Source organism: Suillus paluster (assembly GCF_016628075.1).
Source record: "Suillus paluster strain FC165 chromosome Unknown EDB91scaffold_15, whole genome shotgun sequence".
Classification (NCBI taxonomy): Eukaryota; Fungi; Basidiomycota; class Agaricomycetes; order Boletales; family Suillaceae; genus Suillus; species Suillus paluster.
In genome coordinates, this window is record NW_024537575.1 from 552819 (window position 1) to 570023 (window position 17205).

The 17205-nt window shown below is 48.0% G+C and overlaps 6 protein-coding genes across 6 annotated transcripts; 2 read left to right on the top strand and 4 right to left on the bottom strand.

Annotated features, from left to right (window-relative positions):
- Positions 1–443: 443 nt before the first annotated feature.
- Positions 444–3379, bottom strand: EDB91DRAFT_1122384 (cytochrome P450 monooxygenase CYP63). The gene is made up of 10 exons (XM_041318288.1): positions 2676–3379; positions 2518–2606; positions 2427–2469; positions 2362–2373; positions 1791–2307; positions 1675–1730; positions 1480–1615; positions 1122–1429; positions 869–1063; positions 444–818 (listed from the first exon to the last, which is right to left on the bottom strand). The coding sequence occupies exons 1-10, from the start codon at positions 3060–3062 to the stop codon at positions 777–779; spliced, it is 1785 nt and encodes a 594-aa protein (XP_041179241.1). The 5' UTR covers positions 3063–3379; the 3' UTR covers positions 444–776.
- A 1161-nt stretch (positions 3380–4540) lies between these two features.
- EDB91DRAFT_174786 (uncharacterized protein) lies at positions 4541–5972 on the top strand. The gene is made up of 8 exons (XM_041326322.1): positions 4541–4622; positions 4673–4684; positions 4753–4821; positions 4868–5020; positions 5068–5115; positions 5168–5225; positions 5276–5532; positions 5590–5972. The coding sequence occupies exons 1-8, from the start codon at positions 4581–4583 to the stop codon at positions 5677–5679; spliced, it is 729 nt and encodes a 242-aa protein (XP_041179242.1). The 5' UTR covers positions 4541–4580; the 3' UTR covers positions 5680–5972.
- Positions 5820–7413, bottom strand: EDB91DRAFT_1050317 (uncharacterized protein; the record flags this gene model as incomplete). Its single annotated transcript, XM_041313523.1, has 7 exons — positions 5820–5972; positions 6026–6138; positions 6193–6340; positions 6407–6718; positions 6770–7068; positions 7120–7173; positions 7221–7413. The coding sequence occupies 7 exons, from the start codon at positions 7411–7413 to the stop codon at positions 5820–5822; spliced, it is 1272 nt and encodes a 423-aa protein (XP_041179243.1).
- A 1377-nt stretch (positions 7414–8790) lies between these two features.
- On the top strand, positions 8791–9906 carry EDB91DRAFT_1050376 (kinase-like domain-containing protein; the record flags this gene model as incomplete). The annotated part of the gene is made up of 6 exons (XM_041313528.1): positions 8791–8878; positions 8960–9158; positions 9218–9417; positions 9465–9577; positions 9628–9817; positions 9869–9906. The coding sequence occupies 6 exons, from the start codon at positions 8791–8793 to the stop codon at positions 9904–9906; spliced, it is 828 nt and encodes a 275-aa protein (XP_041179244.1).
- A 2985-nt stretch (positions 9907–12891) lies between these two features.
- On the bottom strand, positions 12892–13464 carry EDB91DRAFT_174875 (uncharacterized protein). The gene is made up of 3 exons (XM_041326323.1): positions 13178–13464; positions 13040–13129; positions 12892–12991 (listed from the first exon to the last, which is right to left on the bottom strand). Exons 1-3 carry the CDS (start codon positions 13278–13280, stop codon positions 12900–12902), a joined length of 285 nt encoding a protein of 94 aa, XP_041179245.1. The 5' UTR covers positions 13281–13464; the 3' UTR covers positions 12892–12899.
- Positions 13465–14504: 1040 nt separating this feature from the next.
- On the bottom strand, positions 14505–15488 carry EDB91DRAFT_1122430 (uncharacterized protein). The gene is made up of 5 exons (XM_041318289.1): positions 15312–15488; positions 15171–15263; positions 15045–15122; positions 14787–14864; positions 14505–14735 (listed from the first exon to the last, which is right to left on the bottom strand). The coding sequence occupies exons 1-5, from the start codon at positions 15412–15414 to the stop codon at positions 14686–14688; spliced, it is 402 nt and encodes a 133-aa protein (XP_041179246.1). The 5' UTR covers positions 15415–15488; the 3' UTR covers positions 14505–14685.
- Between the last annotated feature and the right edge of the window lie 1717 nt (positions 15489–17205).

Below are 17205 nucleotides of genomic sequence, written 5' to 3' on the forward strand. Positions count from 1 at the left end.
ACACCCGACACCACCTATTAATGTTATGCGTGACAACTACCTGTTTTCGACACTGACACCACCGCCTGTGACATGTGACGGTCGAATTGAATCGATTCCTACAGTATCTTTTATCACCGATGCGGCTTTACATGCTATGTAATGGTTACACGCTTTTTCAAGGAACACCCACGAGAAGAGCGGGATGTCGGATTCGATCTGATGCATGCAATCGTTCAACATCGACAAGCAACTTTATTAACTGCGACCAGTCGATGCAAAACAGGACACACATTTGATCCCATATTAGTAGGGGGTAGTGGGAATCCTTCCTTTGCGCAGCGGGCGTGACAGACTCATACGATGGAAGTGGGCGCTTTATTTTTGGCATTCATCATAGCTTGTAGCATCCGACACAACTAGTAGTAGTGGGAGTCTTGCTTGATTCTTCCGTTATCCTGTAACGTCACAATATGAATGGATGATGTCTTGATCCTCGTAGCTTTATACACATGCCCTCATCTGCTCTGATGGAAACCGTAATGGCTCCGTGTACTTCCAAACACACGTAGTAACGTAGACTAATAGTATGATGAGACTTATCGCTCTTAAGTAACGGGAAAAGAAAAATTCACATCCTGAAACATGATGGTAATACGGGGAGGTGCCGCCAGATATATCTAGAGTGTCTTTGATCCATGTACAAATGATCCAGTGAGTATGAAATATGCAACAATGACAATACAAATGAATTTCCATGTGCCAAACGGTCCTTAAAGAACCCATAAGTCCATAGATCAGGGTGAGTGCACGGATTTCATTCTTATCCATAAGCCACCCTATGAAAGGTAAATGACACAGCTAAAACACCGAAGATGGGATAACGCACCTTGATGAAAAGCGTCATTGTGGCTTCGGGACGAATCGTCTCCACCGCCTGTCTGCCCCGACCCAGCTTCCACTCAGCAGGTGGCAAGGAAAAAGCGGGTTGTGCGTCCATTGCGAGTGTAAAAGTGTCGAAGTGCTGAAGTAGTCGCACAAGGAAGAATGATGCCTCATTGTATGCATAATTCTGGCCAATGCACTAAAAGAGCTAAGGGGTCAGGTTTTTGATGAAACGGTGTCGTGGAGGGAGAACATACAATGCGAGGTCCTGCGCTAAATGGAGTGAACATCGTCGGATTCGACGTGAACCGCGCCACTCTCTGAGGATCAATCCATCGCTCAGGATCGAACTCGTCCGCATCAGGTCCCCAGAGTGCTTTGTTACGCTGTGTCAAGAGTGTCGAGTACCAGAATGTCGTCGACTTCGGTAAATATAATGGTTGCCGAGATTCAGTGGGATAGGTACAATCTGGCGGAGGGAGCGTGCAAGGCTGAGGTCTGCTCTGTCGCTGATTCAACGGGACGGGCGGGTAAAGACGGAGAGTTTCATCAATAACCGCTTTAACTGACGAAAGGTCATTAGATAGATCCCCACCACAGCAAATAAAAACTCACCATATTTCAGTTTTCGAATATCTTCGTGGGTAGGAATATTGTTGCCACACACGTCGATTACCTCTTGCCGCATCTTGGCCGCGATCTTCGGATACAATGACATGAAATATATCACATAGGTCAAAAGGCACGCAGTCTGTCAAGCGGAACGGTCGCATCAGAAACCTGAGCGCTGAAGTCAGAATAGGTACACACGGTGTCCCTAGCGGCCAAGAGAACATTAAGCAGCTGATCACGAATCATTCCAGCGTCTATGGATTATCGGCGAATGAGACGCAGAATTCGTGCGAGGACTGAGAAAGAACACAGACCTTCGGTACTGTCCGCTAGGTGCTCTAAGAAAGTCTTTTCTTCTGTTGGACTCCGCAGACCGATTTTCTGGGCAGCCGCCTTATTGTCCAATGTTTGTTTTACCAATGGATCCAACCATCGTTTGATGATCTCGACGTGTGGGGCAGTTTTATCTTCGAAAAGCTCAAATACGGGCCAAATGGAGCCAGTGCGACCTCTCATGGTGATTATGCGTTGCACCGCTTCGAATGCTTGGGTAAATGTTCCCCACGAGTCATCTGTCGCAGAGCCTCTATCACTCTGGCAGCCGGAAATAGGAGCAGGAAGCTTCTTGGACAATGTGTCCAAGTTTTGCCCAAACAGGGAGTCCGAGGCGGCGTCGATGGTGAACCTAGCAAAAAGGTCTTGGAGATCACAGGGCTCATCGCGCGAGGCGATATCTGATAACATGGTTATCGTGAGGCTGGTGTATTTTTCGAACAACTCGAAATCAGATATGCGATCGCGGGTGAAAAAAGGTCGTGCGAGTGAACGGTGCTATAGCGATACATCAGCCATCAACAACTGTGTCAGGTGGTTAGCTTGTCGCACATATTTCCATTTCTGTATGGTTGTGAGCAAAGTGACCAGGTAGTAAAGCAAGTCTCATTTCTCACCTCGTCATCCCGATTGAAAATTCCATCGCCTAGGAAACTTTCTCTGGGATAGCGTTAGAAAAGAAAGTTTTTCAGGTCCAAAGTCGCTTACAATCGCTCTCTTTGGGCAGGGCCTCTCCAGAACTGACCAAACCCTGTGGCCAGTGCATATTTAGAGTGCTCTTGATCCATGGAAATAATCTTGCGACATAGTCAATGTGCTCGTCAGCACTTACTTGGTAGAGTTAATATCTGGATAAAACTACTTACATTGTCAACCCAAAGAAAGCGTGTGTTGAGTGTTGTGCACTGATATTCTTCAAATAATTCCAGGTAAGGCTCATAGATGTACTGAGAGGCAAGCGCTTTCTTGAGTTTGAGCATCACGTCAATATTCCCTGGCCATTTCCCCACAACTCGGGGAATCGGTCTAGCACCAAGCTGCCGTGCTTCCCGTGCTTGAACAAAGTCAGAATACTGCACTCTGATAAATGCCGCAAGTGCAACGGCCAGAAGACAGGCTGGTATCGACCACCATCCAAACTGAAGGTTTAACGTCTTATAGCACAACGAAACCAGCACGGGGGGTACGACTAGTGCATGAAAGATGTCCTTCAAGATACGCAAGCGAAAGTTGGCATGGCCGGCGAGAGTCATATCTAGTGGATAGGCAAACGAGTGAGATTGTGGGGGAGATAACTACTGTTGATGACTCAAACTTGAGCCCTTTATGTGCATTTGGGAAATTGTCAACATGATGGTTCTCGTCAGCACTTCAGCGGATGAACGAAAGATTGTCGAGAAGCAACCTGAAGCAACATTAACTCCACGCAATCGATTACGCATGTGAAATTTCTCGATCCGCACCGCGATGGAAAAATCTTAAGACCGTATGCAGCGACACTGGTACTGTCGAATCATGAATGAGATTGAATGTCGGTGAACTTATGATAGCGGAATGAATCCGACTGACGGATGGAGGACCCCAGGTACCCTTTGACAATCCCAACTTCATAATAATATACTTCTCACGGTCCGAGCTCCGAAGGGCAGTACGGCCACTGACAACTGAGATACCGCGCTTATGCAGTGCCCGGCGCCCAACCGGCGCCGGTGAACTTTTATGCGTATTAGCAATCTGAAGTGTGCATGGAGCGCTAGAAAGTTTTGTGCGGTCGTGCTTTGATGTGGCAAGGAGTGTTTGATATAAAATACGGAAACAGTACGGAAGCATAATCTGCGACAACTTACAAGTTCCTATCGATTTTGTTGACTGGCTTCAACCTGACCAGGGAGGAAATGCGGCCACGTACTCTCAGATCTGGGGTTGTTGACAAAATTTCCCCGGACATATGGCCACAGGTTCGTGTGAGAGGTTCTAAAGGGTTGTGACTCTGAGCGCCTGGTGTAGCACAACATTAATAGAAGTACCCACAACTATGAAACAATATGACAAGAGGGCGGATAAAGTCAACGTTTCAAGAATCAAATAAGTAGATGGAAGCTGCACACCATAAATTAAGGCTCAAAATAGGCACACTGAGTAAACGGAGAACATCTCGCGGCTTACCGTACCTGCAAACCGGGAAACGATGTCGTAGTACTTCTTGGTCAAGATGCTTTGACGAACTTGCTGCAGATTGCTAAAAGGTTAAGCACTGTGAAGGCTTGCCAACTGCGTTCACTCGAAGCATCAAGTCACCAATTTTTTGCAAGCACCTGGCCGCATCTAGACATCGTGCAATAAAATGGTGAGACCTGTGAAGCTAATAATACACCAAAAAATCAAGAATGCAAGGGCATACCTGTGATAGGCCGCGGAGACGTCGGCCTTCCTTCAAGATTCTTGAGGATAACACATGCATACGTCACGTTTGGTCGAGTGTCCTACATACAGTGAGCGATGGATGATCCCTTCTATCTCGAACCAATAGCTTGGGTCAGCGCTCCTTGGAGTCATAGCACAGATCTAGATCATCGGTACCGTCTGAGAAACAAACCGAGCGAGGAGGCTCTTCAGGCCAGGAGTCACATACAAATTAGTAAGTCTTGGGTCGATCAGGCCCGGGTGCATGGGGTCGTGAACTTGCCATACAAGGCAAGAGCTTTGGCGCCGAAGACGTCAGTAAGCTGCTGCCGCCGGTAGTGACAGTAAAGTAGAGATTGCTCATCACCATGTCAGAACCCCGCTGGATCCCGCTCGAAAGCAACCCAGATGTAAGCTCTCTATGTCTCTAACATTATCGTTCTCATACGACAGCGAGTAGGTCTTTAACGAGGTGAGATAAAGACTCCTAGGAGCGCAACTTTAGTTTGCATGTTACGTGACACACATGCTCTCGTATAGTGGGCCACAACCGCCGGACTAGTAAAATCCCAGGCGCATTTCGAGGACATATATGGCCTTGATCCAGAGGTTCGTCTACTCGGTTCACCATGCTCATAAACTCATGACGATACAGCTTCTGGGAATGGTGTCGGCAGGTGTAAAAGCGGTTACATTGCTCTTTCCCTGCTCAGGGACTATCGCGACAAAGCGCAAAGAGGAAGATGAAAAGATTGCGGCTCAAGGGCAGCCTCCGATCGATTCCACTATTTTCTGGATGAAGCAGACGGTATGTTCCATCCACCCCCAGTCTTTCATACTAATGAGGACTAGTAGATCTCAAACGCTTGCGGAACCATGGGCCTTCTGCATGCTTTAATAAACGTAACTCGCAAACCTTCCCTTTCAACTTTATCTCACACTGATATTACTCCAGTCAGATGTCACTTTTGCCCCTGAAAGTCCATTGGCTAGATTCATCGAGGAGTGCAAAGGTACAACTACTTCCTATCAAGCATCTGACACGTCTTGATCACAAAGATAGACAAATCGCCTTTGGAGCGTGCCAAAATTCTCGAGGAAACGCTGCTATTTGAACGGATCCATACATCCGCAGCGACCTCGGGACAAACCGCCGTGCCACAAGATCTGGACACGGATCTCCATTTCACTTGCTTTGTGAGGGCCCCCGATGCTACTGCAAGGGAAACGGAAACCCAAGCCCATGGGTGGCGCGTCATAGAGTTGGACGGAGGTCGCAATGGCCCGATTGACAGGGGCGAATGCACTAACTTGCTTCAGGTAGGCGGCTTTGATCGCTTTCATGATTCTAGGTTCATCTCAGTTCCGGATCTGCAGGACGTGGCCAAATACGTGAAAGATCACTATATCAAGGAAAGCAAGAGCGTCAACTTCAGCATGATGGCGCTATGTTCCGGGCAAGACTAAAATTACAATCACGAACGAAATCAGTGTGTACCATAGCAGAGCGACTACGTAGTCTCAGTTATTTCAACTGATGCAAAAGCATCAGAATTTGATCAAGGAAAAAGCTGGTGAAAGAGGCAATATTAAACCGAGACTGAAGTTCATGACGGCCGCGAGAATAGTGCTTCCGATATGGCAGCAGGAATTTCCTTCTGCATTTTGGCGATGAATCTTGCAACGTGGAAAGCGTTGTCGAAGTCAGTGATATCCTGACCATTTCCAATCTCAGCAATCTGCGCCGCAGAGGCTGCGAACTGTGCAATCGGATATCAGGCTATGCATTGAACCAGTGAATGATCACGCGTACTCGGAGCATCGGACTTTCAGGAAATTTGTCTCCTTTGGCTTTCTTCTTCTCCCCTCGTAGGATGTCTCTGACCAGAAGCGGTTCCGCGGTTAATGGCCTTGCTAATCCTATAACTGAGTTATGCCAACCGCTGAGTAAACATGTACAACCGACGAGATATCACTTACTGTCTGCGGCTCCTCGAGAGACAGCATCAGCCATGCCCTGCGCTGTCTGAAATCCGCCCGTGACGACTATCTTCGAGAGGTTCAGATGGGGTCTGAGGAACTCTGCATATTGGACGAAATACCCTTCTCGGGTTTCGACAGTATACGGCTTGAAATCGCTCGACATCAACTCTGGATTGACTACGAGGTATATATATATAAAGGAGAGCGTTACCTTGTCCTGAGGGCTGCGGGTGGTTTGCTCATACGTCCCCCCACTGACTTCAATGAAGTCCACTCGTGCACTTTCGAGCAGTTTGGCGACTGTTATCGATTCCTCGATACTGAGCCCCTCGGGAACCGAATCCTGTGAGTTGAGTTTGACCGAGATGATGAATGATAGATTTTGCACCGCTTGTCTGATTGCAGCGATAATCTCGAGAAGAATCCGAGCTCTGTTGACGAGTGATCCGCCATATTCGTCGTTTCGCCTATTTGTCCTTCTTGCTAAAAATTGTGACAGAAGGTAGCCGTGAGCGACGTGGAGCTGAGTCTAATTAACCGATATGCTGGCCCGATGTTGACAAAAGAACTGTACCTGGACGCCATCGAATCCAGCCTTGTGCAGGACGGAGGCTGCATATGCAAAACGATGTACGATGTCCTTGATGCCCTCTCTAGTCAGAGGCGTGGGCCGCCCGAAGAGAACACCTCCAGTCGAGGGTTGCTCAACGTCAGATGGTGCCTCTGGATATGGCTGTATGTTAATAGACACCTGACGCCCCGGATGGTTGAGTTGTCCAATGACCAAACTCCCTTCTGACTTGGCGGCTCGTGCCACATCTGTCCACTCCTGGAGATAATGCGAGGGGAGGTCTCTGTCGATGATTGTATTACCTATACTGACATCAACCTCGCGATTTTCTTTTCGCAAAAAAATATGACTACCTGTCGCTTCGAGATGGTCTTTCTTTATTTGTATGTTACCAGTGATGATGATCCCTTTGAGGATTTGATTAAAGCGTTATCAAGGATGGGATGCAAGTTACCGATGTCTCCTTTTGCCCAGGTTTCGTACAGTCGTACTAGTTCTTTCGTTGGTTGCCCCCGACCACATGGATCAAAAGTCGAGAACGTGGCCAGGCGTTCTGACATTGCGCTCTTCAAAAACCTATTTTTTGCGGTTCGTCCGCTAAATGGAAAAGTAAGAGGCTGCCTGAGTATTTCAACGGGGTCAAACATCGAAACCATGTATCGGGATACTGTGGTTTGGTTGGGCTGTTGGACAAATGGATATTGTTGGACCGATGGATATTGGACATAGGGATGAAAATGTTGCATAGTCGAATGAAATATATTGCAATCCTGATAGCCAAATTTCACTGTATATCTTTCACGGGGATGATTCTGGGCTGAAAACCCAGTCAGCCAAGAATATCACGCAAGGACTGGATACTATAGGATAAGCTAACGTATGTACGATCAACATGTTTTCGATGTGAGAGAAGGTGACGCCTACTTGCTATATGTTCCGAAGACTCGGGAATTAACAGACGGCCAGGACAATCGACCGAGGATATTAGCAAGCTTTTGACGCGTCCAAGAAAGGGTTATCCAGCGGTTCTGCGCCTCTACAGTAAGTTAGCACACCTGTAGGTGAATCTTCTGGTGGTAGGTACTTGTGTGGATATCACAAAATAACTCACTTATTAAAATCTGGCTTCTGAAGATAGCGTGTTGAACTTGTAGGGTGTGCACGAGATTTCACACAACAGAATTCCTGGATATGTGCTTGTGTCGTGCTAACAATGATGCAAATCCGTGGATCAATGGTCAAGGCGGATGCCAATTTCAGGGCTGTAAGCGATCTCTGAGAATTTACTTTGTGATCGTCGTTGTCGAGTTGTAAGCGACGCCTCAGACCTGGCATATTGTTTTGGGGGTCACCCAGCCATCAACAACACTAAACGAGCCTGCGTAGGACGGGGATTGTCATCCTCCGATATGTGTATATATAAATTAACAAGACTTACCTTCTAGGTCCCCTTGCACCATAATAGGCTACACTTGTTACGGACTCAGGGCTTAGAACGATTGAAATTGGGACTAGTACTCGTGGCTAAAAGTCGGAGGATGATTAGCCCCGACCGAACCCCAGGCTGTTATAATTGGTTCGAAATACAGATCAGTCGATGAGGCTTGGGCGGCTTGGTGTGCCTCTTGAGGGCAAGTTCCGTCACTTGTCAGAATGCACCAGTCACTGACAGTGACTGCGTGGATTTACAGATGGGGTCCTTTGCAAGACCTCTGCAAGACGGTTGTTATGATGTGAGCCTGTACGAAGTCCAAAGAGAATAATTTTTGATCCTGGTGTTAATGATCGTCTTGAGAACATGCACTCAACATCTGAAACCTTCCGTAATCGTCCGAACGACGTTATAATACCACCTCATATTTTGGTCACCCGAGACTCGCAGAGAAGAACAATATTGTTTGAAACAACATGATGAACGGTGACCTCGGACATAAGGCGCCACCCTGATCAAGAGTCACAGCAATCGGGAATTGCCAGATTATGCTAGTTGAAAATCTTATCTCTCTGAGAGCGATATCATAATCATGCATCTTGCTTTATCGTCTTCCAAGTCACCAACGCAGCAACTACTACAGTCGGCGGATCTCGTCTCTCAGGGCGCTGAAGCTGCAAGTCCTACTCTTAACTAATCATTGCTTCGCCCCATGCTCACTTGAACCCCCGATCACCCTTTGTATTGCTCCACGCAGAGAGTCTACAAAGCATATTTGCGTCACTTTCCGGCATCGGGTCAGGCGAAAAATGCAGGAGTTGACGGTGCAGCTTTTGAGGCGTTGGAGCCGGTTCTCCTGAAGTACCGGTTCCACAAGCACTACCGCCACCCGACGCTCGATGCATCACTCACCCGGCAACGTATAGCCGGAGAAGCTCGCGCGTTAATGAGATGTATGCGGTACGTGTAATTACTGTCTTGTGACAAGGCAGAGCTAAGTTGACGTGGGACCTTGGCAGGTCCGGCGTGACTGTACCCGGAATCAGGATGATGGATGTGAACGAAGGTGTACTGGGTATCGAGTGGATAGACGGGGAGTGTGTGCGTCAACTTTTACCCGGAGGGGCTGAACTTGAGGGCATCAGCGAACCTGAAGATATGGGTGAAATGGATGAAAATGATGCCGCAGACCCAATCGCTGATTATGGTGTTTCTCAAGGTAGGGCTGTGCCACTTGCTGATTGGATTATACTCAAGTTTTTACAGATGCCCTGATGGATATGATCGGTGCTGAGATCGCGAAAATGCATTTGGCAGACGTAATACATGGTGATTTGACGACCTCGAATATGATGTTGAGGAAAAAGACGAGTGATTTGGTACGTGACAGTACTAGAGAATACAATCGTCTTTTCAATGTTATTTTCAGGTCCTTATAGATTTTGGGCTCGCCTATCATTCAACACTGGTAGAGGATAAGGCTGTGGATCTTTATGTCCTGGAACGTGCCTTTGCCTCAACTCATCCTGACTCGGAGCCACTGTTTGCGGGTGTGCTGGGCGCATATGAGAAGCGCATGGGCAAATATTGGCTGCCAATTAGAAAGAGATTAGATGACGGTAAGCTGAACTCAGTGCATGACCAGATCTGCGTACTCACTTGTTTGCTAGTGCGACTACGAGGGAGAAAACGGAGTATGGTTGGTTAGCCTACATGCTAGTCCGCTTCAAAATGTGTGAGTGAGTTCAAATGGAGGTTAATTCATTTTGATGGGCTAGAATCGACCGTGATGCGGCTTTAACACTAGCACGTCTCTTTTAGGGCTTGGCTAATTAGGCTACGTCTCTCAGCATTCGAGATGGCCTTTCTCTCATCCCTGTGTCAACAGACACGGCATACAGGGCAAGCCACATGTAAACAGTTGAATGTAAGTACATTGTCCGACATTGTCTTGACACAATCCCCGGTAGGCTGCGTGCTTTCATTAAGTAGTCCACATGCTGTGGTTCACGATCCTCAGCACCCCTGCCCTTTCTCCGCCACCTTCCTACACAAATTGAGAATGCTCAACTTGTGCATTCTTGATCTCAATGTGCGACGTTCCCGCAACTGCGCCGCGTCTTCCATCTCGACGGCCTTGTCATGGGCAAGGATTGAGTCGATATATATAAGGTCGGATGGATGTATCGAGAGGTCTGGGCTGCTTGAGCGATTGGAAGAGGGTGATTTATCTACAGTGTCCTCTGTGTGTGGCGCCTGACTCCCTCGAAGAGGCTGGTCTTTGCTCATCCTGGACCTCACGAGCGCTGCTAGCCGCTGCGCGTCTGTTTGAGGTTCATCATTAAGTACCTCTCCTGCGACTTCTTGGCTATCTTCCATCGGCAGCTCTTCAATGGTGGCTGGATCTAGTTCAGCGAGCACTGCTGAGTTGGAGTCGTCCATCACTGACGGTGCTATAGCCACTAGACTATCGGAACGCTGGTGGGAGCATTTCTGAAGCACGAGGGTCACGAGAGCATCAACGTGAGGAGTATTTCGGTGGTCTTCGGAGCCTCGAAGAAAAGCGTTGTCCGATACATGTTGCATGATGCGATTGACGAGACTAGGAGGAGTAGAGAACTGATTGTAACGTCTCGGTGTGTTGATCTAATTCTTTTGACTTCACCTTACTTTTATACGCTGTTATCGGTGGGTATAACTACAGTGGATGTGCGTTTGTCCACCGTCCACACCCCATTTTGGTGTGAGTTGAAAGTTGATATCGGGAGAATCTATTGTCAGACAAAGCTTAGACAAAGCGCGTACGATGCTTTGACGTTGTGTTAGTAGCGACTTGTGACTATCTACCTCAGACATGCAATGATTCTGATACCGTGACGCTGGATACTTTCCACCTCCATTATCGTAGAGGTATGGTACCAACTGCGCTGTCACCTATGCAGTAACTTCGAAATGATTATGTAAGTAAGTAGCGCTGTTCGACTTCTGTGAGGTCCTGGAATATTCCTAATTGTGGCACCAAGTATTGCAATGGTGGTTTTACTTGTTGACTCGGAAGCCCACCGCAGATACAAGGACGTGGCAGGTTCTCCTGCTATGTCTGGGCAGACCAAACGATAGTTGCTCCTTCTTTGTTATCAACCACGTGCAAACACACCCCAGGTCCTCCGAGTCTGACTCGTTCTTGTGTAACAGGAAGATTCTTCAGCAATCAGCTTTGCGTCACAGTATTTGGCTGCGCCATATACACCTATGATGGCAAGTTTCATGTCACGGTCCAACGTCCAACTGCAGTGAGTCCTTCGAACTGGTGCTCAGCATTGCTTTCCGCACAGACTAGCCTAGGACTTGTCAAAGAGAGCCACCAGTGAGCATTTTTCTGCCAACTTGACCTTATTTCGTGGAGATAGCTCGAGTCAGAATCTGGCCATCATAAATAATTAGGAACGACCACTATCTTCTTCGGGTTTCGCTATGGTCTGTCTGCACCGCGACCGCGCAAGAAACAATGTTGCTTTGTCCGGGTTGATAATCTGGCAACACCAATCCAGCCTGCGGCCCTGGTCCTCCCGCCAACTTCTCTCCAGTTTTATCGTCGCAGGTATCAAAGTCGTTCCTTTTTAAATTCCAGTCCTTAACGTGCAACTTGAATGGTTTTGGCTTACTGGCTTTCTGGTGGGCTCGCACCTGCCCTCGCAGCTCCATTAAAAAGTAAGCAGTGTATTGGTTCTGTGTCGATTAACGTGCTGCTGTGTTGGTGGATTTTTACTTCGGTAGAAAAGACGGTTATTACTCCATTTCTGCGCTTGGTGTGTTGTCTCAATGGTCTTGCTGATATCATCGCTCACGAGATTCTTTCGCTCTGAAATGATGGCTCGTGGCCTCAAAGATAGTGCATAACACATCTTACAACACGACTGCCTCGGAACTCGTCTCTTGCAACGTTCATCGTCTGTATGGTTGATATTAAATTACTAGGAAATCTAGAATACCACCGCCATCACTGTCTCGCCCAAAGCCCGCCCTGTTGACCCTTGAGCTTCTTGCCTAGCCTACCACTATTTTTTTACACGAAGCTTCTCTTCCGATCTTTTCGCAGAAACCCTGATTATCATAATCGAAGTGATGAACGGTACAACAGCGGCTCCTGGTGGATGGAACATGGCGAACCCTATCCATTTGGCCGCACAACGCACTGGTGTTCCTGCGATAGCAAGGCCATCACCAAAAGAACTCGAATATGGTCAAATTGGGCACGTTCGCACCAGACGTCGCCGTGATATACTTCTCCCATCTTCCGCAAAAAAAAAAAAGAACAAAGAAGGGCAGTTCTTGGTAGCACTGCAACTGTGAATGCCCCGTGTCTTCTTTTTCTCACCAAAAACATGGCCGTGTGCATTGGGGCAAGGCAAATTTCTTCGCAGTACGACGTCACGCTCATCCTTGCCAAATACAAAGGTCTATTGTTAAATGTACTGCATGAAACCGGTCGAAGTCTATCATATGGCCGACCACGGAACACCGAGAAGAAATTATTCGTAAGGGGTATACTTGCAAGAATTGAAACCCATCACCATAGATTTCGAGACGGATATGGTGCGCCTAGAAGCAAGCAGATTTACTGGGTAAGCGTGTCGACACCAAGCTTATCGAGAGCATCTTTAACATCTGTGGGGTTGTGTTAAAGACAGCCAAAATATTTTATGGATGGTACATGCCGGCTTCGACATCGGACAAGGCATCACGCTGGCTGAGAACATTGACATCAAGGCCATTCAAAACATTCGTGAGCACTTGAAAAGCTGTCAGCGGGGACCTGCGAGCTCAAGGAAATGCCATACAAACGCCGACGCCGACCAAACTATCCGGGTCGCCCCGCTTGTGTTGACTGAGAACGTTGACATCCGCACCGTTCAAGACATTGGTCAGGCCTAGGGAGAGTCAGCTCATATTTCTACAACACCAGGTCTGATACGAACCGACGAGGACATCGATGAGCGAGTCATCATCACGGCGCTCAGAAGGGGCAGCGAGAGCAGTGCTGTAGAGAATAGCGAGGGATGCGAAGAGAGCGAACTGCATAATGAACAGGGGGGGAGTTAAACAGTTGAAGTCGAGGGTAAAGAACGACTGAAGAATAGAGTGAGCAAGATGACTGATTTTATACCCAGTATTGAGGCTGTGGAGATTATTTGTGATCTAAACAGAACATCATGAACGGCGACCACGGTCCATAGTTTGGGACCCCCAAATAATCGAAGAATCTTTGTCTTCGAAGGAAGCCTCGGTGGTACGTTATGTGCATGAACATATGTGCCACAAGGTACGATTCGCGTAATTCCGCACAATGATTGCATCATTCAGTGCGTCGGACTGGCGAACGTTCTGGGTCTTGTATTTCGATGCGCCATAAAATTACGTCAGTTTTGCTGGAGGCGAACGCATTCTCCTGACTCGTTCCAATCAGCGTGGACAGCACTGTTTACATCTTGGATTAATTACCTTTAAATCGAACGAAATACATCAATCAGATGCCTCACCAATGCCCGAGGAAGTGAGTACTTATTGACGTTGGTGTATATAAGTATCAGAGTCGGTATTGAATGAGGCCATATCACTGAAAGAGCATCTCGTGTAAGGAATTTCCGGTGTCCATCAATGTTTCCATAACAGTCGAGCATTGGGATCCCGTCCAGTGCTCAATTGGCTGGACATAATGTATGAGCCGGCGACTCGAAGGTCCGGGGATCGGCTGAAGAACTATCAGTCAGCTCTGCTTGTTTTTCTAGATGCAGTGTCATCGCATTCATATAAGCAAACACCCTGTGCGCCAGATGGCCAGAAACATGTGCGTTCAATCGTGTTCTGTGTTATTTGTCAATAAATTATCGAGCGGCTCGTGAGGAGCGCAACTAGTAGGCAATTGTGCGCTGAAGACTTCCAGGTTAATGATGCCAAGCAATCACCTGAATGGACTCACGGAAGGTCATAGCGCACTATGGTTTTATGTCCGGCGCAATCAGGATTCAGGATGGAAGGCGGCATAAATGATTGGGGCTCCCCCTTGCTCTACATCGTATATAGGGTGTGGACGCTAAATAAATTAGACAACTGGTCAGCGACGCATCATGGTTGAACACGGGCCGACCAAACTGCGGCTAGAGCAAGCCAAATACCTTATAAGCGGCCTGTCAAACTACCGCATGAATAAGGCCAACAAGAGAATATTTCTCAATGATGACTATCGAAGCACTGTAAAGACGAAATTTACTTCAGACTGTTCTTTTGCGAAATATCAATCACATCGAAGTCTCAGAAAAATGATTGTATTGTTGGAAGTATTATGCGTTAGGATGGCCGATGAGAGATCGGGCGGCCACCAAGGCTATTCGTAAGGGGTATACTGGCATGTATATGCAGAAGCAGAGGCAGACATCCATTCCCACAGTTCCGACGGGCAATATGGGGCACCATGCCGCAGGCAGATTTACTGGTCAAGCACGTCCAGGTCAAGCTTGTTTGCTACATCTGTGACCACTGCAGGGCTTTGTTAAATACGGCCCACATGCTTTGAGAATGTGCACATACCAACAGCGACGTCGGCCAAAGAACCATCACGCCGAGTGAGAACGTCGAGGTCAATGCCGTTGGCCACATTGGTGACTACTGTAGGGTTATGTTAGAAACGGCCAACATGCTTGGCGAACATGTACATACAAGCAGCGACGTCGGCCAAAGAACCATCACGCCGAGTGAGAACGTCGAGGTCAATGCCGTTGGCCACATTGGTGACTACTGTAGGGTTATGTTAGAAACGGCCAACATGCTTGGCGAACATGTACATACAAGCAGCGACGTCGGCCAAAGAACCATCACGCCGAGTGAGAACGTCGAGGTCAGCGTCGTTGGCCACATTGGTGACCACTTGAAAAACAGTCAGCAACGACATGCAAGATCATGGAAATGACATACAAACGTCGACGTCAGCCAAACTAGCGTCCGAGCCTCCCCGCTTGTGCTGAGTGATGACGTTGAGATCCGCACCGTTCAAGACATTATCCACGACTATGCAGAGTCAGCTAACATATCTACAACACAAGGTCTAATACCCACAGACACCCACGTCGACCAGAGAGTCGTCACCACGGCGCTGAGAAGGGGCAGCAAGGGCAGTGCTGCAGAGAATAGCGAGGGATGCGAAGAGAGCGAACTGCATTGCGTGAGTGAACAGGGGGGAGGAAGCTAAACAGTTGAAGTCGGGAGGCAAAGAACGACTGGAGAACAGACTGACCAAGATCACTGATTTTATACCCAACACTGAGGTCGTGGAGATTATTCGTGATCCAAACAGAACAACATTGTGCAGGCGAACACGATCCATAGTTTGGGACCCGAAAATAATCAAAGAACATTTGTGTTTGAACTAGAAGCCCTCGAGTACGTTATGAGCATGAACATGCCATCCGCGTAATTTCGCCCATGATTGGCATCATTCAGTATGTCGCATTCAGTGGAGTCGAGCGTTTTGGGCAAGTTCTGGGTCTTGTTGTATTTACGTGCGCCATAAATTACGTCGAATGTTGCTCGAGGCGAACGATGCCGTCCTACGATTAATATTGTTCCCGACTCGTTTCAATCAACCACCTGTTTAGCATCGTGGATCAGCCACCCTGAAATTAGATAAAAGGCCAATCAGATACTACCTCAGCAATTGAACAGTCTACCCGAGGTACTAGTACTCGCCGATCGGACGACAGTGTATGCCGTAACGCGCTTGTGCGGATCACGCCGTGTGAACTGTGTCGTTACTTGAGAAGATCGGCGCGTCGGTAAATGTTGAACCAATGAGGCCGCATCTCGTGTATATGATACTCGTTGTCTATCAATGTTTCAAGCTGAAACCTGCTGAACCTCGATCTAACGGTCGAGCATCGAGCATCGACCCAGATGTGCTCGGTTGCAGTGGCATATATAGAGGCCGGACATGTCAAGCCTGATACTCAGGGTCCGAAAATCACCTCAGGCGCCGGCTATCAGCTCTGCTCGTAGACCCTTCTAGATGCGGTGTCATCCGAGTCCTTGTGCCGGCCGGTCAGATAAATCTGATTACCTGACAATGATTTTTAATAGTCACATCACCAAGCGGTTCGTAAGGAGCGCAAATTGTGCGCTGAAGACGTACCATGTTAATCACGCCAAGTAATCGCCTTATGGGAATCACGAGAGGCCATGACGCACATGCAGTTATGTCCGACTCAATCAGAATGGAAGGCAGCAGACGTAATGGCATATGTGGAGCTCTCAAGTAGCTCCCTACCACATGGGCAGTCAGGCTAAACTGCTGGCAAAACTATCACTCAGTGATTTGCTACGGATTCAGGCGATCCGAAAATCACTTACAGAAAACCAAAGAACCGCGTCAGCAGCCTGTGTGCCAGTGAATGCGGCCGCGGACGACAAAACGACAAAAAAATTATTTTCAGTTGATGCGATGATCACATACTATGAATAAATGTCAATGAATCGCAAAGTGAGGCAGCGTAGACAACAAATTTGATGTACTTCGAGTTATGAATGGAGCCAGGGATCGACGGCCGCCTGAAGCTACCGGCCCGTCAGACCAGCTTGCACGCTTTCGTATGCTTGTTCCCGCCGAAAATGCGGCGGGTTTAGCGAAGTGACTCAATCAAAGAAGTTTCATCTCGGAATTCCCCAGGTTATGAAGAAGACAGAGCCCCTTGTAAGGGTGGCATGCTGCTGGGTGTTGTGTCATGGTCCAACTCTCTAAGCCTAGCGCTGAGCCCGTCTTCGGGATGAGGATACATGTATTTCCTGTTGAGGGTAGAGCGCGTCAGCAACTGATCGCTCATAGATCTTGATGCACCAGGCCGCCGATCTATCAAGATGTTGGATGTGTTCTGGATGCCATTGTTTGATCTTCGGAAGCTGGTTGTACTATATTGATCGTTGCGCCGATCGCCGCGAAGCTTCGAGCCCATTTTAAACC

What these genes read in the sequence shown, in the direction of transcription:
- EDB91DRAFT_174786 (XM_041326322.1), top strand. Translation starts at nt 4,581, where the DNA reads ATGTCAGAACCCCGCTGGATCCCGCTCGAAAGCAACCCAGAT. An exon ending in TTTTCTGGATGAAGCAGACG is followed by an intron (nt 5,021 to 5,067) that starts GTATGTTCCATC and finishes GAGGACTAGTAG; the next exon opens with ATCTCAAACGCTTGCGGAAC. An exon ending in ATTCATCGAGGAGTGCAAAG is followed by an intron (nt 5,226 to 5,275) that starts GTACAACTACTT and finishes TCACAAAGATAG; the next exon opens with ACAAATCGCCTTTGGAGCGT.
- EDB91DRAFT_1122430 (XM_041318289.1), bottom strand. Translation starts at nt 15,414, where the DNA reads ATGCAGTTCGCTCTCTTCGCATCCCTCGCTATTCTCTGCAGCACTGCC. An exon ending in TTTGGCTGACGTCGACGTTT is followed by an intron (nt 15,123 to 15,170) that starts GTATGTCATTTC and finishes CTGTTTTTCAAG; the next exon opens with TGGTCACCAATGTGGCCAAC. An exon ending in TTTGGCCGACGTCGCTGTTG is followed by an intron (nt 14,736 to 14,786) that starts GTATGTGCACAT and finishes AAAGCCCTGCAG; the next exon opens with TGGTCACAGATGTAGCAAAC.
- EDB91DRAFT_1122384 (XM_041318288.1), bottom strand. Translation starts at nt 3,062, where the DNA reads ATGACTCTCGCCGGCCATGCCAACTTTCGCTTGCGTATCTTGAAGGAC. An exon ending in GCTTTCTTTGGGTTGACAAT is followed by an intron (nt 2,607 to 2,675) that starts GTAAGTAGTTTT and finishes CTATGTCGCAAG; the next exon opens with ATTATTTCCATGGATCAAGA. An exon ending in TATTCGAAAACTGAAATATG is followed by an intron (nt 1,430 to 1,479) that starts GTGAGTTTTTAT and finishes ACCTTTCGTCAG; the next exon opens with TTAAAGCGGTTATTGATGAA.
- EDB91DRAFT_174875 (XM_041326323.1), bottom strand. Translation starts at nt 13,280, where the DNA reads ATGCAGTTCGCTCTCTTCGCATCCCTCGCTATTCTCTACAGCACTGCT. An exon ending in GCTCATCGATGTCCTCGTCG is followed by an intron (nt 13,130 to 13,177) that starts GTTCGTATCAGA and finishes GACTCTCCCTAG; the next exon opens with GCCTGACCAATGTCTTGAAC. An exon ending in TTTGGTCGGCGTCGGCGTTT is followed by an intron (nt 12,992 to 13,039) that starts GTATGGCATTTC and finishes CAGCTTTTCAAG; the next exon opens with TGCTCACGAATGTTTTGAAT.